The 25,190-nt window shown below is 44.4% G+C and overlaps 1 protein-coding gene and 1 long non-coding RNA gene across 2 annotated transcripts in view; both read left to right on the forward strand.

Moving 5' to 3' along the window:
* The first annotated feature begins 1,029 nt into the window (after window positions 1-1,029).
* On the forward strand, window positions 1,030-2,209 carry LOC141567875 (uncharacterized). Its single transcript, XR_012490815.1, has 2 exons — window positions 1,030-1,518; window positions 1,953-2,209. It is a non-coding gene; the product is annotated as an uncharacterized LOC141567875 (long non-coding RNA).
* A 14,422-nt stretch (window positions 2,210-16,631) lies between these two features.
* RYR2 (ryanodine receptor 2) overlaps window positions 16,632-25,190 on the forward strand; it is a 567,150-nt gene continuing 558,591 nt past the window's right edge. The window contains exon 1 of the mRNA XM_074316777.1: window positions 16,632-16,934. Coding sequence (XP_074172878.1) covers window positions 16,887-16,934 — 48 coding nt within the window. The 5' untranslated portion in view covers window positions 16,632-16,886. The remainder of the gene's footprint in view (window positions 16,935-25,190) is intronic.

The raw sequence follows: 25,190 nt of genomic DNA on the forward strand, positions 1-25,190 counted from the left end.
CTGGAGTAGGTTTTGGCTGACTTCACCCAGGCCGTGTGGTCCACCCCTTCTGAGGTATCTGGCAAGTAGTAGGGACCTAGAAAGTCCCATCGCATAGGTCCCTGCTGGTGACTGAATGTATAGCTTGTTGCTGTCCTTGATAGCTGGGTCACTGTGCCTGCTCTGTGTCTCAGGGCCCAGTGTCACCTGGATGCTGCACCTTGCCAGGAGGGCTGGGCCATAGTAGTTAGCTTCCGAGCCTCTCAGTGCTCCTGGGTATGCTGCCAGCACCATATTGTTGGCAGCAAGCCACCCCCACACCTGTGCCCATGTCCCGAGTTGTGACAAGGGTGAGACAGAACCTACGAATGATAGTGGTAGTGACAATTGCCACGTACTGAGTGTCAGTGATATGTCATGCTATCAGTGCTTGTCATGTGTTTTCTCATTTAATTCTCACAACAAGCTCATGAGGTAAGAATTTCCCTTCCTTTTGAGGAAACAGGGTTAGTAAGTATAAGTAGCTTATAAGGATATATAACGAGTAAGGGAAAGTTGGAGTTCAAATTCATGGCCGCTTAAAGCCAAGCTCATACTCTTAACTATTAAGACATGTTGACTTTCAACAGGATTTTGGATTTTCTTTCCTTCCCACGGCCACCTTATTTTGAGACTCAGAAAGTAAAGTTGTGGGTCATATAGCATGAGTCTATTTGTCTCATTTGTATTATATCTTTGGATGAAGTAGGGTAGGTCTTTTTTTTTCAGCATTTCTAAAGTAACTCACTCAGTGCTGTGCACATGGTGGGTCCACAATAGAGACTGAGAAATTAATGGTAGAGGCATGTTTCATAAACATAAAGATAATAGAGATAGTGGACCCAGGTCAGACTTTGTTCCAGAATCTGGTACCATTGGCAAAACAAGCCCTTGACAGCATATCAGTGGTTGTGAACTTGCCAATGCATGTACCTGTTGTCTGCAAATAGTGTCCAACTAACAACTACCCTTCACATGCTGACGTCTGGCCCTATATAAACATTTCTTTTTTAGAACAAGTTCTTAATCCCTACATCCCTTGGTTTATCACTAGTTTCTTGAGAAAATAATCTGTCCACATTCTCCAGTCACAGGATGACTCAAGCCAGGGATCTGGGCCATTTTCTGGGCAGTAGCTGGACTTCTGGCCCTGTCCCATTAGGACGCAAGCCAACACGCCACAGCGAGGTGCCCCTTCTACCCCCCGCTACTGACGCAGCCCTTCGCTCCTCTCCTCCTGCCCACTGCTGCCTCTGTGGTTGCCAGAGTAACCAGAACAATATTACTCCACATGCTCTAGGAACAAAATGTCAATGCACTTTACTATTGTTTTAATTTAAAAACTAAAGTGTGAAAATAACTCCAGCCTGGAAGAAATTCCCTTCCTGGCAGACAGCTCTCTTTGGAAAGGAGAGATACAAAATCAGCACAAACAACTCAGGAGTAACAGTGATACTCAGGTGTATTAAAAGAACCTAAACTCGTACGTCTAACCCAATGGTAAATGTATAAATGCTTGTTGAATGAATGAACGAATGAATGAATGAAAAATGTGGTGTAAATTGCTGAAAATTTTAGGAAGTTTTACATATATGTATATCTTCCATATGTGTGTGTACATATATATATATGTATATGGGTTTTATGAATATATATGAATGAATATATATGTGATACACATAGATATGAATATATATGAATATATATATGAATGAATGTATATATATATATGAATATATATACACACATATATATATGAATTTTAATGGAAAACTCTTAATTCCTGGATACTATTATGAGTTTTAGGATGGTGGGTATAGCGGGGTATATAGCTCCCCCCACAAATTCATGCCCACCCAGAACCCTCAGAACGTGACCTTATTTGGAAGTAGAATCCTAGTTCGGGATCTCACAGTGGAGTCATTCTATTCTAGATGGGTCCTGTGTCCAATGGCTGCTGTCCTGACAAGAAGAAAGAAGAGGAGAGGACACAAAGATAAAATAGAAGACGGCCATGTGAAGGGAAGAGGGATTGATATGATGCCGCCACCAGCCAAGGAACACCAGGAGCCACCAGGAGCTGAAAAAGGCAAGGTCGGCCCCTCCCCTAGAGCCTTCGGAGGAAGCACACCCTGTCTCAGATTTCCGGCCCACAGAATTGTGAGAGAATAAAGTTCTGTTGTTTAAGACACCTAGTTTGTGATCACTTGCTATGGTAGCCCTTAGAATTTAATCCACTGGGATATTTAGAATGAATACTGGTGTTTCCTTGTTTACTTTGTAGACCGGGGGCATATCAGGAACTCCCAACGTGTGTGGGAAAGTGAATTTATTATAACGATGATGCAAAGAAAGACAATCACTTTTCAGCCTATTTTGAGGAACTTTTCTCATCTTTGGCATAATTTTTTTTCCTACATTTAGAGCTGCTCAGTGGTATAAACGTAATAGGAAGAAAAACAAGTGGAAGTTTGGACTGACTGGCTAAGGAGTAAAATGGGATTCGTGTTAGGGAGCGGACACATTGGGTCATGAAGATGAGGCCTCAGGAGCTTAGTCTGGATAATAAAGGTCTTTAAGAAAGAGGAATTAAATTGTTTGGCTTGAGTAAGTGAGAAGAACTTGGAGTTTTTTCAGTTGGTCCCAAGAAAGAGAGAGAGAGGATTTTGGTAAAACAGACAGAAGGTGACATACAAAGATGTAAGGGAGACAGCGGGAGAAATGGGCAGGCAGGGGAGGAGAAGAGGAGATTTTTTTATCCAGTCTGACCATCTTGCCTTGAAATACTTAGACTGTTTACATTTAACGGAATTAGTGATAAATTTGGGTTTAAATCACCATCCTGCTATTTGTTTTGTTTGCCCCATTTTTCTTTTGTTTCTGCCTTTTTAAAATTAATTGAGTATTTTTATTATTGTATTTTATTTCCTTTTTTGCTTATTAGCTATTGTATGTACATATGTACCGTGTTTCCCCGAAAATAAGACCTCGCTGGACAATCAGCTCTAATGCATCTTTTGGAGCAAAAATTAATATAAGGCCTGGTCTTACTTTACTATAAGACTGGGTCTTAATATAATATAATATAATATAATGTAATGTAATGTAATGTAATGTAATGTAATGTAATGTAATGTAACATATAATATAGTGCTGGGTCTTATAGTAATTTTTGTGGCAAAAGACGCATTAGAGCTGATTGTCCGGCTAGGTCTTATTTTTGGGGAAACCGTATATATATGTATGTATTTATTGTGGTTGCTCTTGGATTGAAAAGGTATATCTTTAACTTATCACAGTTCAAACCTTCAAATAATATCATACCACTTCATATATAAAGAACCTTGTAGCAGTATACGCCCATTTCCCACCCCACCCATTGTTATTGTCAAACATTTTATATAACATTATAACATATGTTATCAACACCACAATACATTGTTATTAGTTTTGCTTTAAATAGTCAACCATCACTTAAAGACATTTAAAAATGAAAACAATAAGCCAAAAAAATTTATTACACACAAAATTAGATCATGTTACTTCTTTGCTTAAAACCTTTCAACAGTTTCCTGTTATACTTTGAATAAAATTCAGACTCAACATGTCCCTCGACCTTAAGCTAGTTAGGGGGAGAAACCATGTTTTTAGCATCTAGTCCCATGCTCATTTCATAAAAAATTCTCGAGAAATGGTAGCTAGTTTCATTATCAACTTAATTTTTATCTCAGTGTGATTTATATACCCAAAGAGGAGTCAGTTAACCTAAAGGAATGCCTAGTAATAAAACCTCCCTCCCATCTTTCTTTCTTTCTTTCAGCTCCCACTTTGTTGTAGTCTTTCAGAAAAAAAACACTCTGCCACCTAGTCACACAGGATTTTTGTTAGAAAATGTGACCTTTTAGATTTGTGATGTACCTCTTACATTTGTCTTGTGTTTTTAATAAGGTGTTTTGAAAATGTAGAAATTTCCTGGGAGTTACTTGCTCTCTTTTAAAAGGCTGTTTTCTTCATTGTCAGGGCTGTGTCCTGGTGGGAGGTTGGCTTGTTCTCTTCTTCAGAACCCTGAATTTAATTGCACTGTGATTACTGTTACGCAGAGCTGCTCAGCACCCCTGTCCCTTCACAGTTCGGTGAACAGCCCAGTATCTTTCCTTCCTTGTGGGCTTTAAACGACTGGTTCTTATCCAGCACCTCATCTGCATCTGCTCTAGATGAGGTGTTCCACCAATCTGTGTGGGCTATTGAAGTTCTCCATTGGTACTAACTGACCTAATTTGACGTGTCCCCAGAGCTGCTAGCTTCCCCACTCCGTCTCCAGGCTGCAGCGCTGGGCGTGGGGTCACACCTCTCAGTGCCTCTCTGTTCCTGACTTCTGGCTCACCCGCTGAACAGCAGAAGAGCTCAGACGTCCTAGATATGCATGACCTGCTCCCCTCTTCAAACAGACCCCCACTCGACCCACTCCAGGGAAGTGTTGGTTCACTTAGTGGCTCATTTGTTTCCTCAGTCAGTGTCCCTTGACTCCTTCCTATGTGCCAGGCACTGGGAACTGGGGTGCTCTGCTCCCAGAAACCTGTTGGCCTTTTGGGGGTTCCAGTGGACGTCCTAATTTGGCTCTGCCTGTTCTCATTATGAGAATTAGATGAGAATGTTTGGGCCAGGTCCTCTCCTCTCCCTATGCTGGTGATGCTACGTGCTCACGGTGGTACTGCTCAGTGGTTTTGCAGCTCTCATGTCAGTGTGCCCACTGGTCCTGTTTGGTCTGCTGGGCCCCTGGTTTTCCCCAGTACTGTGTGCTCCTGGGCCTATGGCTACTGAATCAGCACATTGTTGTTGAACAGCAGACACTCCCTTCTCCCAGAAGCCCAGATAGAGCTCAGAGTGGGGCAAACACTCATGCCATCTCAGACTCTACTTAGAGCCTTCAATTCTGTAGTACTGTTTGATAATTTTTCCCCTTTATTTTCTCCATTGGGGGGAAAAAGAAAGAAAGGAAACCTATGAGTTAGGTGCTGTAGCTCCTAGACTGAGCCCCCAGGTCTTTCAGCTCTTGTTCCTATTTTCTATCTCTGTCTTTATGTCCTACTTCTAGGAAAGCTCCTCAATTTTAACTTACAACACTTTTATTGAAATTTTTATTTTGTTTAATTTTATTTTTGTGAATTTCTCAGAACTCAGATTTGTTTTCTTACTTTTTTCTTTTTTTTTTTTTTTTTTGCATAGGCACCAGTTCTTGTTTTATGGGTGTAACATTTTTCGGTTCTGTGATGATATTCATTGTTGCCATTGTTATCCTTAGTTTTATTTTACACCCTCTATTTTCTGTGTTTCTGGAGGTCCTTTTTTTTCTGGTTTATTTTAGTTTCTCTTTCCATGGAAATAGCTTTCCTAAAGTATCTGCTTGTCCTTAGCTTTATATTCTTATTCAGGATTAATGTATAATATAAGTTAGGAGTTAAGCTCAAGCTTCTGTAGCACAGAAGCCCCCAAACTACAATTGCCTAAATAAAGTAGACGTTTGCTTATCTCTCATGGGCAAACTAGGGGTGAGTGGTCCTGGTTAGTGGTCATTAGATTCCATGCAGAGGTGGCATCAGTTAGTGCTAAGTGTTGAGGGAGGCGCAGCGGAGAGGAGCTAGAGAACGGAGAGAACCAGGACATACATAACTCGGAATTCCAACAGAGGACAAAGGGAAATGAGTAGGGTTGGTGGCAACTGGACGATTAGACAGGGAGACAGTAGGCAATACCCCGCCAGCTCATGACTCGGGGGCAGAGCTCTCAAGCCAGCTGAGGAGCCTGATGAAGTTGAGGCATAGTTTCAGCCTAGAAAGAGGTGAGGACTCAGAGCAGGACTCAGCAGCAGGGCCCAAGGTGCTGAGCCCAAAATGACCTGGAACCTTACTGACTGGAGATTTGTTCCAGACCCGGGCCATAGCTGCCGAGTGCCCCTTGCCTTAGGCTAAGTGACAGACTGAATGTGTCCTCTCAAATTTCACAGGCTGAAATCCTAACCACCAATGGGATGGTATTAGGAGGAGGGTGATTAGGTCATGAGGATGGAGCCCTCATGGATGGGGTTAGTGTCCTTCTAAGAGGAGCTCATAGACAGCTCCCTCGTTCCTTCTACCGTGTGAGGACACGGTGAGAAGACAGAGATACTGGATCTGCCAGTGCTTTGATCTGGGATTTCCCAGCCTTCAGAACTGTGAGAAAGAAATGTTGGTTAAGCCACCCAGTCTATGGGATTATATTTTTGCTAAGACAGACTCAGATTGATTGGGGGAAGCAGGAATGGGACCCAGCCTGTCTCTGGGGTTAAGTGGCTCCAGTTTTGGGCTGGTTCCCTAAACAACAGGCTGTTGTTGCTGCAGACTGACTTTCGATGTTCGGAAACAAGAAGGATTTTTTTCCCCTTAAAGATATCTTATATTGAACAGATTAAAATTGATGAGCAAATAATTAAAAAAGCATTTTTAAAAGCATGCAAATTGAATGAGTAGAAACTGAAAAAGAAAAAATGAAGCCAGAGCAGGAAGACTGGGCATTTTTACATGTGCTTTTCCCTGTTGGCCTTGGGTGCTTCCTGACGGCAGGTTGCTGCAGTTGTTTCACCGAAAGATCAGAGTGAAATAGGGATACGCAGAAAAACACTTTTTCCTTTTCTCTCACTGTCCTTTTAAAACCACCGAAAGGCCTATTTGTTTGCCTTTGTTCCATGAATGAAATTTTGGGCCCATAATTTAAAGGACACTTCTGTCACTTTCAGTCACAAGAATAGTCTTGGTTCAACACTAGGACATTTAGTCCAGTCATGACTTTGCACTTCATATAAAATGTCTCCTGTCCTGGGGTTTGGGAGCATCGGGCTGAGAAGCCCAAAGCTGGGGACCACCTGGTGAGCTCCTCTCTTTCCTGCTCTTCCTCCCCTCCTCCCACTGCCCGCTGGGCATCCTCTCACCCGCCAGTTGGAGGGTCTCAGAAGGAAGAATGGGGTTAAGTGACTTGCTTTTGGCATATCCTTAAAGGTGATTCTTTCTGTCAGGGAGGTTTTCAGGGGGTTCTCAGAGGCCCACCCCTCCCCACGTTTGCTTCCTATAAGCAGCACTGCCTCCCCCTCACCCCAGCCTCGTGCTGGGGCTGTCCTGCTCTTGGCAGGAAGGCTCCTTTAAAATCTTGTGCTATGGAATACAGCATAGGGAATAGAGTCAATGGAATTGTAATAGATATATACGATGCCAGAGGGGCAGATGGGGGGGGTATCACATTGTGAGGCGTGAAATGTCTATTACATTGTTTTGTACACCTGAAACTAATAAAAAAAAAGAGGAAATAAAATGGTCTTAAGCTGCAGGAAAATGCCTGTCATGAGTCAGATATGCATCTCCAGGGGTCCTACGTCCCACTTTCTGAACAGTCTCCTTGCAGCCCCTCTCACAGGTTTGAGAGGACGGGGACATATGTTCCCCTCCTCCCCCAAACTGGGTGGGTAGGTTCAGGAATATGCCAGCACTCCAACTTTCTCCAAAGAAATCACCACTTCAGCCTCTACCCTTTTATAGCCTCAAGGACTATGGGCTTCAAAATCAGTTTCCAGCACCTTCTTGCAATTCCTAAATAGGTGGTCTAGAATTTCTCTTTGGAATGGTGGGGGTCTTTGCCACTTATTCTGTTGACTTTAGGCTCTGGTGCCTTCACTGAAGCTGAGACCAAAGACGACCATCGCACTGTCTTCTGTTATAGTTGTATTTTTTTCACTCGGCCCAGTGCCTGGTATATAACAGACACTCAATAACTGTTTTTTTGAACAAATTGATTATTAATGAGAAGCTACAGTGAGGCGAGGAGAGCGGGGATTCCCAGTCCAGACAACCCAATAGTTGAGCAGAGGCTCAGTATTTCCCTGGACCCCGAGGCTTCACAGCTGACATGCGACCGCACTGGAGGGAATTCAGAATGCTGCTCGGTTCCCGGTCCCCTGAGCACAGGATGAGGACACCAGTGACCATCTCTGATGTAATGCCCTGGCCCAGCTCAGTTGAAGCAGAGCTTCTTGGGTTGCTGCCACCATTGCTCAGCTCTGCGGGCTCATCCATAAGCTCTCTCCTTCTGCCTTGGTCCTTGTCATGCTCCTTGATCACGAGGACCACTGCTCTTCCAGGGCCCCCTCCCCCACACCTGGAGGACATCCCCTTACTCTCTGCCTGTAAGTTACTTCCTCCGAGTGGCCTGCCCTCATCGGCTTGTTCCCCTGCTCCCCATGCTAAGTGCCTGTCACAGCACTTGCCTTTCTGCATCGTGTGCCCCTGTAAACTCCAGAAAGCCTGGCACTGCCTCGCTTGCTCTGTATCCCAAGAACAGAGCAGAGCCAGGCAATAAGCAATAATGAATGAGTGAGTGAGTGAATGAATGGGTTGGCACCAGAGAGTCAGTTGTAAAGCCTCCTGGGTTGGGCTTCAGGAGTGCGTCTGTTGCAGGGCTATGGCCTTCAGCTTTCACTAAAACCCTGGGGGAGGGTGCTGGTTTGGGCAACCCCAGCCTTCACAGCTGGACTGAGCTCCTGTTCTGGCTGAGTGCACCTGCCACCTGAGTATAGAAGCAGAGCTGTGCTCAGTAGCCCATCACAGAGGCTCAGAGGTCATTTCGGCCTGGAGATTCATAGCTCCTGTCCTCACACTCATGTTCTTCAGTCCATCGCCTTGAGGAATTTCACTGTGATCATGACATCCAGTGACAAATTAAAACACATAATTCTGTTTGTATCGTAATGCCAGTATTTGATTTGTTTCCAGTTAAGCACTATATTAGTCAGTGTTAAAATTCTCCTGGATTTTATACTCTTCCAGAAGTGTTACAGTGTTGGACGTGTGTGTAACCCACTTTTTCCCCAACATGACCTCTGCTCTAGAAAAATGGGTCTTTTATAGTCAAATCAAGTTGAAGCTAGAATATGGTATGACCTTGTGTCTTAAAAAAAAAAATCCAATACATGTAGAAGAAGTTCAGTATACATGCCAGGAAAATCCGATTAAACTGAAGAGGAAAAAGGGAGGAGGCTATTTAGGTAAATTACATAATTAATTTTTTAGGCTTTTGAGGAATACATGAAGTATTTCCATTAGGGGATTCAGCAAATGGATGGCCTGATTTGATGACAAAATACGGTTCTTTTCTTAAGGGAGTGTAGACATTCTCGAGACCACCCTTTTAACCATAAAATTGTAAAATTATGTACATACTTAACATGAAAAGATATTTGTAAGGAGGTTGAGGCCAAATCTGCTCATATGATGGGTTAATTCAGATAGCAGGTACTCTTTTGTCCCAACATACACCCCTCATTGCCATGTGGACCTTGGACCTGACAGCTTGTGCTACAGCAGCCATTTCCTAATAATGAGGCTGGATTCTGTGATCTGGATTCTGTGGAGCTGAAGGACAGAAAGAAGACACGTTGGTGACATCATGGAGCCACTGTGCCAGTGCTGGACTGCCTAGTTTTAGACTTAATGTTACACGGGACAAATGATGCCCTATGTTGTTTAAACCCCTGGTTTTTCAGTCTTTGTTACTTTTCACACACACACACACACACACACACACACACACACACACACACACAACACAACAACAGCAAAAACCCAAAACAAAAAAACAACAAAAAACATTCTAAAAGATAATGGGGGTATTTATTATTTATAAGAAAACGAGTATATTTGTGTCTCAGATGACATCATACCAAAGAAACTCATCATGTTAATAATAATCATGGCAAAATTAGGAAAATCCTTATTTTTTGAAGTTGTTGAACTGAGTATACCGTCGGATTGATTTTATGTCAGAGTATATCAATAATTTTAGTTCTAAATTTAGCAGTTCTCAGTTTAAATTCCGCACGCACGCACAATTTAACAAGTGCCTCCATATTGCAGGCACTGAGCTGTGCGAGCTGTATCCACTGTCTCATTTAATGCGCACAGCAGGCTGTGACGTATTATTATGATCCTCGTCGTATACGTAGAGAAACAGGTGTAGACATTTAAAGAACTCCCTAGTAAGTGGCAAAGCGGGGACGGGGACTGAGCTGTTTAGCTTCAAAGCCCACATGTATGACCATTACTTTGTCCTGTTTCCTGGGACACGACCAGATGAGCACGAGTTCATTTGTTTTAGCCACTTACCAAGTCAGTAGCAAGGATGGCTTGGTACAACAATACATAAATACAGTCCATCAAAGTTGGACCTCCTAGCAAACATCGACAGGTAAAAAGAGTTTGTACTCCGAGGGACGGTACCTAATCCTCAGGAATTTCAGCGTGGAGATTCAGGTTCGTTGCTCAAATGGATAGCCTGGTGTAAACCAGACTGAGCACACTAGACCCTTTTCCAAAAAAACGTGATGGGTGTTCCCACTGGGGATGGGGCAGGATATGTAATGTGTCCACAGCCTCCCTGACCTCACGGCCTACCAGCCTCCTGCTCCCTTGCTCTGCCCACCTCACTGCCCTTCTTTTTGTCCTTGGAACATGCAGTCACCTCAAAGCTGCATAGACCAGTCCCTCTGCACGTAGCGCTCTTCCTCTGGATAAACAGGAGGCTCTTTCTCTCCCTCGTTTCAGGTCACTGCTGCCATGTGACTTCATCAGAGGTGGCTTCCCTGTCATTGTATCTACAAACTTTCTCTTCTGTTGCTCTCTACCCCTTACCCTGCTGTATATTTCTTCATAGAACAATGCACCTGATGTGTACACTTATTTGTTTGAGCCTATCTCCTCCCCTAGAATAAGCCCCATGAGCATGGGGCCTGTGCCTTATTTACTAGGACGAGGCCTGGTACATAGTAGGTGCTCCTTAAATATTTCTTAGACGAATTGATTATGAAGGAAGAGTGAGTTCAAAGAAACTGCTCATGTCCTATGTTGTTACGTGAACACCTAGAAGACATTAGAGGGATTGGGCCTATTCTGGGACAAACTCACATTCTCAAGGATTTTGGGTTGTGCGTACATGGCGGTGGTTAGTACCTTGCAATTCATGAATGACTTCCTTGTGGGAGAAGTGATAGAAAGAGGAATGATGCTTCAAAATGGAATTTTCTTGAAGGGAAAATGAAAGTAGAACATAAAAAGTGGTAGCAGAGACGCGTAATCTATGACCCGGGAGAGGGAGGGTTCTTAATTACACCGATGAAAGATGAGCATCATAAAAAGAAGATGAACTATCTTTCTTGTGGTCGTGGTTAGTGCCTTTGTGGGGTACTATCCTTAGACATATAATGACAATCCCGCGCAATGTAGCACGAAGGGCTGTGACCCCCAGGAGGGAGTTACAATCTCTGGCTAGAGTAAAGAAAGCTCAGAAGCCTTGGCATATGGAACCGATTTTGACGGGATTTTGTGGCCTTTGGTGGCAGAAGAAACAGCAGAAGAAAAGGCATGGTTGATCAACACACGCATCTTATCTGAGGAAGAGTGGCTTGGTTTAGGGGCAAAAGAATATTTGTAAATAAATATTGAACGGGTATGTGGAGGGTCTCAAGTGCCAGGCGCAGGGGTTTGCATGGAATACGGCACGTATCTGGGAGCCATTCTTCAATGGGCAGGAAAGTAACAAGATGGAAACATTGTAATATGAGGTTATCCTGGTGGGAATCTGGAAGATGACTCACTGTGGAAAAGGACAAAACTCAGAAAGATTAGTTATAAAGTTTTTGAGACAATTTGGTGATATCACTAGTTACAAAGTTAGTGACATAAAGAGAAGGAGCAAGGAGATGTATTTTTATCCATAAAAAGACACTGATGTTGGGCGGTGAAGGTGGGAGAGTGTCTTGGTCTGCTCAGGCTGCCATAATGAAATCCCTTAAAGAACAGAAATTTATTGCTCACAGTTCTGGGGGTGGGAAGTCCAAGAGCAAGATGCTCGCAAGGCAGGTTTCATCCCCAGGCCTCTTTGTTTGGCTTGTATGCAGCTGCCATCTTGCTGTGTGCTCATGTGACAATTTTGTTTTCTTCTCTTCCTCTTTGTATGAGGGCACTAATCTCATCATGGGCCCTATCTTCATGACTTCATCTAAACATAATCACCTCCCAAAGGCCCCACCTCCAAATACCATCACACTGGGGGTTAGGGCTTCAGTGTGTGAATTTTGAGGGGACAAAAACATTCAGTCCATAGCAGGGATGAATCAAAGAGGATGATAAGGGTTTGGGTTTGACTTAAGGCACAAGAGAAGTAGGCAAATCAGAAGAAAGATTTGCGTTGGGGGTATTTGACAGCCATAGTGACCTATTTGTGAGGTCACCGTGGCCGTCGGGGTTGGAAATGTCTCTGGGGAGCCCATACCTGCTCAGGACCACCTCTCACAGGGGAGAAGATGATAATGAGCCATCTTTTAGGCGTGTAGGGTCGGCCCTCTCTGTGCTGATCCCAAGAGCTAGTTCATGGTCACTTGTATCATCTATATGAAGTTCAGACCTGACCCTGGACATCAGAATGCTAATTATAGCTTGGGGCTTCATAAGTTTTAGATTAATTTGGGGAATGGATAAGATACTGATGAATAACTTCCAAGTCTTGAAAAACTGACTTCCCCTTAAATCAAAACTATGAAGAAGGGCATAGGTTGGATTTCGTTTCTGAGCACAGAGTGATCCCTACATCCTTCTCCAGCGTTCACTTGACATTCCAAGAGCTAGCAGGTCCCTGAGGGTTGGCTTCGAACCAGGAACAAATCTCCTGGGGCTGCCTGAGCCTTTTTTAGTTCCTGTTAGTCTAGACTCTTGTGCTCTCCAAAATGGGATGGGGGAGGGGTGATACATGAAACAGTGAATTAGGGGTCCTCAGACCCTGCCTCACCCCTCAGAGCTGTATAATCTTGGTCAAGTTCGTTCATTTCTCCAAGTCTTAGTTTCCTTTCCTCTAAAATGGCATTGCTGTGAAAATGAAAAGGAACAATTAAAATAAAGTGCAGTAAATGAGCCTTCATCATCATCATCACCCTCATTGTTGACGTCACTGGGGACCACCTTGCATTAATGCCGACCCGGAGATTTCAGGGTGTGCTGCCTCAGGCCAGCTTGCTCTCAGTACCTGAGCGCTAGCAGTGTTTATTTCTATTTCAAGCGCACATCAGAACTGCAGTATTTTAGAATATATGTTATAAAGATGTAAATAAAAGGGAAATCTTCTAAAATTTTGTTTTGTTAAGTTCTGAAATTGGGTAAGAAGAGATGCTATGAAAGCTTCTCTGGAGATATTGAAACTGGAAATCTGGGTTGACAAGAAACGGGTTAAATCTCAAGATCTTAGACCTTTCCAATCCTTATTTTATAATGACCTTATGATAATTCCTGAAGCATGAAGTCTTTAAGTGACGTGATCTTAACTGAGAGAAGCTGAATGAACATGGTGACACTGAGTATTTTAGTTGACTTTCTGTGGAATCCTTGAGGAAGAAGTTAATTTTCTAATGCTCATATATACCGTTGGCCAGTTTAGTTCAAGTCGTAAGTCAAAATGAAAAATCTCATGTCTGTCGTCATTTTTTCTTCTTTAAGGATGACTAGAGTGCTGCTATGTGACCAGTGGGCTGCGCTGGCCCTTTCTGACTTCGATGACTGTAGAAAAATTCTAGTGAAAAAAATATGCTTTTTTCCCCCCTCACTTGCGGGATATAAAATTGGTTATTAGAAAAAAAAAGCACTTCCCAAATTTGGACTAAAAATATGGAAATAACATCGAAACTATTTTATATTATGGTTAATAAAGTCCTAAAACGGAGTGTTATAGGAAGCAGAATGTTTATTGAGTATAAAGATTCCAATAAAGCAATATTAAGATGACAAATTTTAGAAGCAGAAAACAAAACAAACTGTTATGTGCAATATGTATTTACAGAATAGAAACATTTTAATAAAAATTACAAAACCAGTAGACATCAAGTATCCGATACTTATGAAACTTCTAAATAAACAAAATACTTTTTTTTCTATTTTATGAGCTATAGTTCCCTGCCTGTGAAAATATGTTCTTGTTTATCCCTTAAAGCTTAAGTTTGCAATCAGAATTATACATTGAACATAAACTTTAAGCTATGTCAAAACTATATCTTTTTCTCAATTAAAATTATATTAAAATTGTGATTAGTTCTCAACCTATCATTCTATGATCTTTCTAGTCAAAACCAATTTTTCTTACTACAGTTGTTCACCAAAAGAAGAAACTTGGAAATCATACATAAACTAAACTAGCACATATTAAAAAAATAAAAATACTGTAAGTAAAGCTTTTCCATAGCTTTTAGTAGCTTTAGTAGTTTCCTTGTAAAAATTATCTCAATTTTTCTAATTATGAAATATATAAAAAAATCAGCGTGCTTAAAATATTACACCTATATGCTTACCACAAATATTAAACCACTTGTTATATTTGCTTCAGTTCTCCTTTTAAAAACAAATACCGTATTTCCCTGAAAATAAGACCTAACCAGAAAATAAGCCTTAGCATGATTTTTCAGGATGCTTGTAATATAAAATAAGCCCTACTGTTCCCTGAAAATAAGACTGGGTCTTATATTAATTTTTGCTCCCAAAGACGCATTAGGGCTTATTTTATATTATGAGCATCCTGAAAACTCATGCTATGGCTTATTTTCTGGTTAGGTCTTATTTTTGGGGAAACATGGCATGTATCATTCTCAAACATGATTTTAATACTTTTAGTACAGATCAGAGATCTATAAACCGCATACCATATTTCCCTGAAAATAAGACTGGGTCTTATATTAAGTTTTGCTCCAAAAGACGCATTAGGGCTTATGTTCTGGGAATGTTATCCTGAAAACTCATGCTAGGGCTTATTTTCTGGTTATGTCTTATTTTCAGGGAAACATGGTAGTAGTTTTGTGTTTTAAGGTCCACATAAACAGTATATTTCATAAACCCCCACTGCTCTAAGTGTTATCCGCTGTCGAAGACTGTGTATGGTGAATGGTAATCATTGAGTACCTAGGCCATTTAGCATTATATCACTTATGTTGAGAGAATTAAAGAAATAGTAAATATAACTCTTGTTAGAAAAGTTTACAGCCTAGTTAGAATGCCAAAATGAAAAACTGGTGAGTTTGAGTTTTTATAATATTTTACCTACCATTTGGGTAGAATGGGGTAATTCCCACCCATAGAGTATGGGTGTTTGTTTTCAATAAGAAATTGTCTATGAGTGGCTTATAAAATACTTGAAAAGGTAGAGTTCATATATTGTAAGCCTGGAAGATCAAATTATTTGGCATAAATTATGAGCTAGTTTCAGAAAACAGTCATCTCTCGTGGAGGACTTTGATCTTTTGTGAGCTCCCTGGTTGCAGCTTCAGAGGTTCCTATGGAGTAAAAAGTCAAATTATGACAGTGTGAGAACTGGTTAGTAGCCATGGATCGATATACAAGCGTGTCAGGTACTATGGCAAAAGGGCTGGTGTCGAGGAGAGCGGGGCATTACTCGTCTGACCAGGAGGGAGAGTATGTTCAGACGTGTCTGAACGGTGTTCATGCCATCAGAAAAATGCAAAACTAGCTCAGTCAGTATAAAGTTAATAAAGGCCGAAAGTAAAATGTCAACTGCGGAGAACTTACTGGTAGAATTTAAGAACTAATTAGATGCTGCAGTGTGGAATGTAGGTAAACGGAGGCAACTACAGATCCTGTCCCTTGATAAGCGGACGTGGGCACGTTTGCTCTGCGTGTACTTATTTTTAAGCTTCTTAAATGAAACAGCTGTGCCCTAGGAACAAGAGATTCGGGCTTTGTTGTCCAAACTGCCTCGGACCCCACCTTGTCACAGCCTTTTTTTCAGTGGCCAGCTGGTGGCTATGGCTTGGAGGATTACGAGAGCTAGATGTTGAGATCTGTGGTGGAAGGCTCGAATTTCTTCAGAAATAATGGGCTTTACAGTGAGGATAGTGGTACCCTCGTCCGAGTTTAGAGCTCGTCAGTGATTCACACAGATCTTATCCATCGTTCGTTGCAATTCCTTGTTGAATTACGTTTGCCCTCCTCCGGAGTGTCAACCCCAGCCTGCCTGGCACAGGCACGCACCATGTATTTGCGGAATGAATTTGTTGAAGTTCTGGGCACCATGACTTTATGTGGTTAATCTGGGAAAGCATGGTACCCCGAAACTAGATACTGAGGAATTCTCATGTGGAGGCGGAGCAGAGGCCGCCCAAGTGTAAAACACTGTTGGGTAACCTTTACTTGGAGATTACTCGCTCCGTGCACAGATAAAAGGCATCTGTCGCGCGCACCCCGCAAGGCTGTGCAAGTTCCTGCCGAAGCCCCTTTGGGAGGAGGGACTGACTCCGATCCCTGGGTTTGTGGGCCAAGGGGCAGGTGAACGGGTCGGGCTCCAGAGGCGCACGCAGGTGGAACCGAGCGGTGCGCCCCGGCCCGATACCCGGCGCAGCCAGTACGTGGCGCTGGCCTGGGCTTGGGCTGCGGGGAGCGGCTACGTATCACCTGCCGCTGAGGGGCCGGTCCTCCGCCGCCCCCGCTCCGCCCCCGCGCGCCAACCCAGCAGCCAGCCCCACGCAGTCCCTGGCGGGGGAGCCCGTCAAGCAGTCTCCGCTGCGGGCGCGCCGGGTGCGGGTCCCCGTGTCCCCTTCCGCGCAGCGTGTTGCAGGGAGGCCCCGCCCGCCGCCTCCGCCTCCACGGTGCAGCACGGCGGCTCACGCTCGGCACCGGCGCGGGGCCCCTCCACCCGGCTCAGGACAGTAACGGCCGCAGCGGCAGCAGGAGCAGTAGCGGGGGCAGCGCGAGGGGCACCGGGCTCCGTGAGCTCGGGAGCGGCCGGGCCAGCAGGCTGGAGCCATGGCCGATGGGGGCGAGGGCGAGGACGAGATCCAGTTCCTGAGGACTGTAAGCGCACCCCGCGTATTCCCCGGGAAAGGGCGCTGGGCAGCCCCAGCGGGGTCTGGGAGGGTGACAGCAGGTGGGGGCGCGGGCGGGGGTGCCAGGGGACGCGGAGGAGAGGCATCCCGGAGTGTTCAGGTGTCCGTGCTGGGCAAGGGAGGCAGGTTGCGTATCCGCGTGCGTGTGGACAGCTGGGCACTGAGCGCGGCGGGCGGGGGCGCACGGGCTCGGTCGGGCACTGAGGACGGCGCCTCGGATCAGCAGCGCCCGGAGAGCAGGAGGCTGGTCCGGGCTGGCACCTTCAAGGCAGCCTGGGGCCGGGCCGGCGGGGCGGGCGTGGGGATGGGGTCTTGGGCTGTTGGACTGGCCCCGCGCCTTCATGCACCCGGGATTCGCCCGCTTGGCGCAGCGCGCACCTTGGCCGCTGGGAGGGGTTGCAGGACGCTGCCCTAGGTCTCTCCCCGCCACCCCCCCAGTCCAGGGGCTGCAAGGGGACAGGGTCGCCAACATGGTCAGCGTGGTCCCGGGCTGGGCCGTGATGCTGTGACTGCTTGTGGAACGTGGAAGGGTCGGGAAGCGAGTGTGCCTGCCGAGGTGGGGGCATCACGGCTGTGTGGTTCCCTAAATGCTGCTTCTTGATGCCGAGCAAGCGCAGCAGAGTGTGTGTACGTGTGCGTGAGTGTGTGCGCGGGTGTGTGCGAAAGGCAGGTGGCTGCCCGGAATTTCCACACGGGTGGCAGCAGGGAAAGGTCGGCTCCTCACTAAGACCATTTTTTTTTCCTCCTGAAGTGCCTCTTGGCACTGCCCCTCCCTCGCTGCTTGGTATCACCGCTGCAGATACGTACTTCCCAGGCGGAGGTACTGCTCTCCTCAGCGCGGGGCCCACGAGCCTCTCCCGTGGTGGTGAGAATAACCTAGTTAGCGTTTGCGGCAGCCTTTCCCTCCACTCCACCCTCTTCTCTGAAGGATATTCCCCGGCAGGGGCCCCCCAACCCCCGCCCAGGACTGCAGCCACTTCTTTCCTCAACAGGGAAAACGATGTCACTTCCCAGTTGCAATCACCTCCACAGTCACAGAAAGTCATAGAGATATTTAAATTTTGAAACATAAACCAGACAGTAACTTTTAGGTGTGAAAGTAGTCTTCACGGATTTGGGTGCTTAGCAACTGAAAACAGTATATTTGTCCAAGAACATTGTAAGTGACCATTTTTCCTTTTCTGTGTGTGTGTGTGTGTGTGTGTGTGTGTGTGTTTTGGTGGGGGGGGCAGTCATTTTTGCATTAAGGGCGGGGGAGCCTTTGGAAAGGCTAAGCATCAGAATGCTAACGATTTGACCTAATGGCTGCCCGTTAGGTATGCACCATTCCATATGCTGTTGTTGGAGGGAGTCCTGGCCCAAGACGCAGCTGGCCAGAGCCTGCTCACTGAAACCTTGCTCATGGGAAGTATTTTAAGCCTAGTAGTAATACAATTTGTTTTATTTTATTTAACGGATAACGCCTCATAAGATTTTTTTTTAAATATTAAAAACCACATGAAAAGGTGTTTCTCAAAACTACAGGATCTTTTTGTTCAGGTAGCAAAATATTTAGTTGCTGTGTAATTTTTAAACTCATTTTTTTTTTCAAACTCCGTAGGCTTAAAAAGAGCTAGAATATTTTGGAAGGCTTCATGCACTCAAGGGCTTCCTGCAGGCTTAAATATTAAGCTGAGCTCAGGGAGGTGGTGTTATCAGAATACTTAATGGGCGCTGAGGTCGGATGCTTGCTGGTGGCGTTCTGCACATATAAAGTAATGTCAGGTCTGTGCCCCCAGACAGCTGCTTGTCAGCCTCAGCGACACCTCTGATAAGTGGGTGCTGGGTCCAGATCTGGCAGTCCTAGGCTGAGATTGTTCTTTTAATAAAGCATCTGTAGGTGGTTGTACTGATGATAAATGACCTTGAAGGTGGTACCACAGGGTAGCAGGGGAATTTTTTTTCCGGTGTAGCATTAACATCTAAAAGGAAAACATGCCTTTTCCTCTGCATTCTATACTTTTAATATGGAAATTCTCAAATCCTTTACCAACGCCTCTGTCCTGCCCTCGCTCCCTTCCATTTTATTCTCTTAACCTGAGCATGTTACTAGTTCAGAAATGTTAATGGAGTTAGTAACAGAGACAATGTAGTTCTCATAGTAAATTCTCTCTTTTTTTATGGGGCATTTACTTTTCTATTGTGTGCAGTCTTGTCCATATAAGTTATTTCTCCTTTTTTTTTTTTTTAAAGCAGATAGTCCAGGGAGTATTAACAATCTCTACATTAGATAAAATAGTTATAGATTCTAGATGAAGCTATTGGGCTTAAAAAAATCAAACAGTCATTAAGAGACGGTAATTGTGAAGTTGAGCAGACATTTCATATATTCTGATTAGAGCCCCTTAAGTATTACTTTGGATTTTTATCCGAGCACTACAGCTCATTGAGGCGTCTTTGGCATCCGTCTGTCTACAGAAGGCTTTCTCCCTTCTTCTTCTAGAAGAGGTCCACAATCACTATCAAGGAAAGCAAAGGCAAAATCTTGAATGGACTGTACCCATGATTGTGTCCACTGCTGTGAATTAATTCTTCACTTGTGAAGAGGTTTTGTCACTGTTGAGCCTATGGCAAGCCCTCTCCCGTCTCGTTTCCATTATGCAGTCCTGAATCGGCTATTTCTTTCAAATGGTTATGCAGAAGAACACTCATCTTTGATTCAGTGGCTTCCCCACGGCTTCCCCACCAGCTGGAAGCGTGCCCACTCTGATGTGTTTATCTTTGAGAGAAATTGAGAACACGTATGTGTAAACTCTGGATGTGCTGGGACACTTAGAAGAATCCTATCATAAAATATGCCCTCAGCCTGTAATGGATTTCTGTGCTGCCATATCCAAACATATCCGTGATTTGGAACATGTGGTTTATTTTATTTTAAAATTTGGATTAGCTTACCAGTGTAGCAATGGACTATAATGCAGTATGTAAAACCTGGATCTCTTTAGTTATACTCTTCTTTTTTTCAAGCAGTCTTACTGATTTATATAGAAGGGATTCCTTGACTTTAAGAAAATCATGATGTAAGATGACCTTGGCCAAGGGTTGCCTTTTTTTCATTTGCGGAAGTGCAATGGAGTTACTCCTGGGGTATACTGTGTCATGGAGTTTGGTCTTTATGCATAGATTGAGACTTAAAACAGTCCTGGCTGCAAAAGTCTTTCCCATGGGAGTGCTTGGAGCTTTCTCCTGGACTTCCTTTGCAGGATTAGCTATTTCACAGCAGATTTCTTCTAAGTGCTTATACATCTTGCTCGATAATGATAAGAAGCATTTTAGTATTCAGCAATTAATAGGAACACTGATAAAGTACCACTGCCAACACACAACACTGAATAGATTGGGCCGGAACGTTTAGCCGAGCTCGTCAAGGCCTAGGAAGGCTAATTGTACAGTGTCAGTGTTCAGTGGTGCAGAACCAAGACTGAAACTCGGATCACAGACTATGTTGTTTCCAGGAGAGAGAGTCTGCTTTATCAGTTGCTCAAGTATGTTTTAAATTTACAGCAAACAGGATGTACAGTCTTTTCAGCTGTAGGAATGTCACAGGGGACAAATGAAAGACTTGGTGAGCAGTGGGAATTCGCCCCTTTGGCTCCTTTGATCATGGAGGCACGAGGAGCTTTAGACAGATATGCACTGTGGTGTTTTATCCAGGAACTGATGGAAAACTCACCGATGTTATGTCATCAGACCTATCTCTTTTTACTTGGAAATTGATGTGTGCACATTGGCAGGCAGCGCAGGATCTAAAACACTTAGTGTGCTAATTTACTTAGCATTCAGTCTTATTTGTGCTTTGGCTTTAGATAAGCATTTTTATGAAGGCTGTATTACCCGAGAAAGTATTACAATTGCCGGGCGATGGAGCTTCTGTAGATAGACTTTGGGAAAGGGGGCAAGAGGATGAAGTACACGTTTGTCTGCTGGGACTCTGACATCTCAGGGATTTTATTAATTCAGAAACACATTTGTCGAACACCTTCTGTATGCATGGCGTAGTGTTTAGGAAACACCCAAAATAAAGAGAGATGGGATCTGCAATTATAATTGCAAAGAAAAGATTTAGAGGCTGGCATGGAACAATTAGAAGGAAAAAGCACATGTATAAACTCAAGGATATCAGGGAAGGAAAAGACTATTAGAAAACATCCCCCAGTCTACCCCTGATGCCCCTCTCCCGTCATTTTGCAGATAAGGAAATAAAGGCTTAGAGAGCTGAGATGATTTGGCCCAGTGTCACCCTCCAAGTTAGTGGCTGTCTGAGTTCAGGCTGCTGTAACAGAATACCACAGACTGGGTGGCTCAACAGCATACATTTCTCACAGTTCTGGAGGCCGGGGAGTCCAGGATCGAGGTGCCCAGGTGTGATGAGGGCTTGCTTCCTGGTTTGCAGATATCTGTCTTCTTGTCATATCCTCATAAAGCTGAGAGAAATCTCTCTTGTGTTTCTTCTTATAAGGGCACTAATCCCATTCGTGAGGGTCCCACCCTCATGACTGAATTACCTCTAAATGCCCCTCCTCCTAGTACCATCTCATTGGGAGTTAGGATTTCAACATAAGACTTTTGGAGGGTGCAAACATTCAGACCATAACAGTGGCATAGAGTAATGCAAAGTGTGTGAAAGTCTTTGAAGATTTGTCAGAAGTGTACTTTATAGCACACCCGTCTCCCTTATAGAGTCTATTTGAACCCACCTGTCTCATTTTCCCTTACCTTCACACTCACTGTCCAGATGTGCCCTCTTGTCCTTCAGCCACTGACGAGGAGGCTTCTTTCGTCCTTTCCTCCCTCAGTGCCTGCTCTCTGGTCCGGGGTGGGAATTGTGCTGGGTTCCATGCTTTCTCTGCCGCTCTTTACGTGTTCCTTCTGGTGGACCTTGGAGCATGCTGACTTGTCCCATCTTAAATTTTCCTTGTTTGGCCCTGGTACTTCATTCCGCTGCTCACCTCCTCCAGCTGTTGTCTCCGCCCACTGCTCACCTCCACCTCGCCTGTCATCATTATCCAGCTTCTCTCTCCTGTTAAAACTACCATAGTGGGTTTCACCAGGAACCTCCTCCTCTCAATCTAACTGCTCCTCTCCACCCCGTTCCTTTAGATCCCTCCTACTCTGCTGACCTTGCCCTCCTCTTTGAAGCTGCTCTCTTTGGCTTTGGAGACACGGCGTAGTCTGAGTTATTTTTGCACATTTCTGATCATGCTTTTTCAGGGTTCTTTTTCTCCGTCTACTCCAAGTCTGTGGTTATCCCCAAACATTCTGTCCTATTTCCTATTCTGCCTCTCCTGCCTTTGTGAGCTTATCTGTGTCACAAAGTCTGGGATCCTTGGAGTATGAGAGTTTGAAAAAGACTTAACAATGACGTCAGCTCTGAGAGTGAGAGAAACAACAGGAACTTACCAAAGCCATTCCTTCTACGTAGAAGATCTGACAGCCCTTGGCCCCTTATTGTTGACTTCCCATGACCTCTGTTTTGACTCCTCTCTGACCTTTGGACACACCATCCTGAGCTCACATGGCCCCCTAAGTGGCTCTTCTTCCCAGAGGCTCTGCGTTGGCCAGTGGCACTGCCATTCCAGTTTCTGGCTTAGAAACACCAGTGACCTTCAGAAGACCTGGGTCTGAGGTCTGAATCCACTAGCACCTAGCCTTACAGACTCAAGGCAAATTGAAAATTTCCCTTAACATAAAGATAATATTAGCCATCTCAGAGGGATTTTTGGAGATCGCGTGACAGAACTTACGTGAAAAACCTGTTACAGTGCCTGGCCCATGGTAGGTGCTCAGTGCATTAGTTCCGTTCTCTATTTCTCCGCTAGATCTAACATGTAATCATCTCCTGTCATGTTTTCCTTGGCAGTCTAGCTCAGGTGTTGATTTCTTTCATAGCCAGTATTTGTCCTAACTTTCTTTATCCCCTTCTTCCTGCCCATTGTAGCCCCTTGGATTCTCTTGCCTTTTTAACCTTCCTAAAATCCTGTGTTCACACCAGCATGCCTCAGCTCCAGCTTCTGGCCCATCACTCTAACTTTGCCATGTGGTTCCTGACCATCCATAGTCTGATTTTTCATACCTGACTTAAGTTCCCATCATCCTGCATGGAGGTTTCCTGCATCACTCCAGCCTGTTCTCATTTTCACTTTCTCTGACCATCTCTTGAGCTTCACATTTGATCACTTATTTGCAGTCCTATTTTTGGTTTTTCATGCTCTGTGGGAGGCTATGACCATGCTGGGGGCGTTAGTTTCCCATGATGCTTAGCACAATTTTAAGTACAAGCCCAGATTGGAGAGGAAGCTTATGGCAAATGGAGGAGGGACGAGAGAAAAGAGTTCTCCCTCCTCCCCCATTTAGGGGAAAGAAGGAATCTGTTATGAGGGAAGTAGGCAAAGATAGCAGGGGCGGGAGAGTGGAAGTCAGGTCCCTTCTAGAGGCAGAAGAGGAGGTTGCAGGCACCTCCTGAGAGGAGGACAGAGGTGGCATGTGGAGGAGACGGGCCAAGCTGTGGCAGTGGCTGTGGGAGGGCTGCAGTGGCTCCTGGGCCACAGGGAGGACATCCTGTCAGGCTTGTGAGGGGAACTTGAGAGAAGAAGGTTGGCTATAGTTACTGAGACAAGTGAACTAAGGATAGAAGGAAAGTGAAGGCTGGGTTCCAGTCAGAATTTGTATTTCCAATGAGAAGCGATTAGAAGGTGAGGTGACTTCCTGGCATCACAGGGGCATCCAGTGGAGCAGTTTTATCCACTTATTTTCATATTTATTAATTATGGGAGGAACGTTGGGATGGGGACTCTGCCACTGAGTGGTGTGTGGCTTCGGGTCCTGTAAAAATTCTTTCGGGAAAGGTAAAAGGAGTTAGTTCTCTCTGAGCTTGCTTCACATGTTAAGAGCCCTGAGGTCAGCCAGACTCAGACTGTTTAGAAGCATGAATGTAATAAAACCTTGTCTTTGGCCAGGAAATGTCTCCTTTGAATGGTCTTCGGGTCCCTGGAAATTCTTATCCTGGTGGGCCAGAATCAGTAACTGAATTCCCAGGGCTAGTGTTGGCTGACACCCTCTACTGTCTTAGTGTTGAAGGGCTTCTCTGGCTTCCTGTCATTACTTAGGCTGGTGAACATGTGTTGGGGCTTCTGAAAACATTCCAGTTGGCCATAAAGCCCAGAGGGAAGGTGTATTTCCTGGTTCCTGTGGCCCAGTGAAAGTTCTGTAGTGATGTTTCTGGGATGAAACAGAAATCCGTTTACTAATGTGGAAAGTTCCAAGGAGACGTAACTGCCTTGGTGCTCCCTTATAAGCAGAGCTCTCTCTCCAGAGTGAGGGCCAGAGAGCGGAGCCACCAACTCCTGTGCCCTGTGAGACTTCCACTGGGTGACAGTACCGGGGTACCTACTGTCACTAATTGATGATCAATATTTGCCACTTTACCTGCAGAAAACCTTAAATCTAGCTGGGAGCCAAAGAAGGTGTAGGGCAAAGTGAGTGGAACAGTAGAAAGTGCTGTAGGACCTCAGAGGCTGATGGGGCCTTGTTGGGTCTGAGAAGGGTTGAGGCAGGAGGTACCTGTTGGGTGCTGTGAGCACATACTTGTTCTCAGGGACACACAGTTCTTAGTGTGCAGGGGACACTCACGTGATTGTTGAGCAAGGGACACAGGTCACATATGCCCATCACCATGGCAGGAAGAACAACTTGATGTTCTACTATGGTAATACTTTTTTTTTTTGACTTAGAAAAGTTTGTGATCAACAAAACTTTCTGTACATTTGTTCTGCTTCTCATGAAATTTTCAATTGTTTTATTTCCCTCTAAATTTAGAATCTGACTCATAATGTTCACGTGAATCCATGAATTTCACTCACATTTAATACATAACCAAAGATATTAAAAAGATATATTCTGAGAGGAAAAAAACCAGAAAATAAAAAGGATAAATTACAGGAAAAATCAAATCCTTAGTGTTGAGTAAATTGGGACATTGTTAAAATAAGTACTAAATGTCACATTGAGTTTATAGCCATTGAAAGTTGTACTCACTTATTTTCCACAATGAGTTTCTGGTTATCAGAGTAAAAGGAATTATGATTTAACTTCTTTTAGATTTTCCTGGAGTTCATATTTACTTCATATTCAAAGAAATTTTCATGAGGAAATTTTGGAGACACACACACACACACACACACACACA

This window comes from Rhinolophus sinicus, linkage group LG12 (genome assembly GCF_036562045.2).
Source record: "Rhinolophus sinicus isolate RSC01 linkage group LG12, ASM3656204v1, whole genome shotgun sequence".
NCBI classification, from domain to species: domain Eukaryota; kingdom Metazoa; phylum Chordata; class Mammalia; order Chiroptera; family Rhinolophidae; genus Rhinolophus; species Rhinolophus sinicus.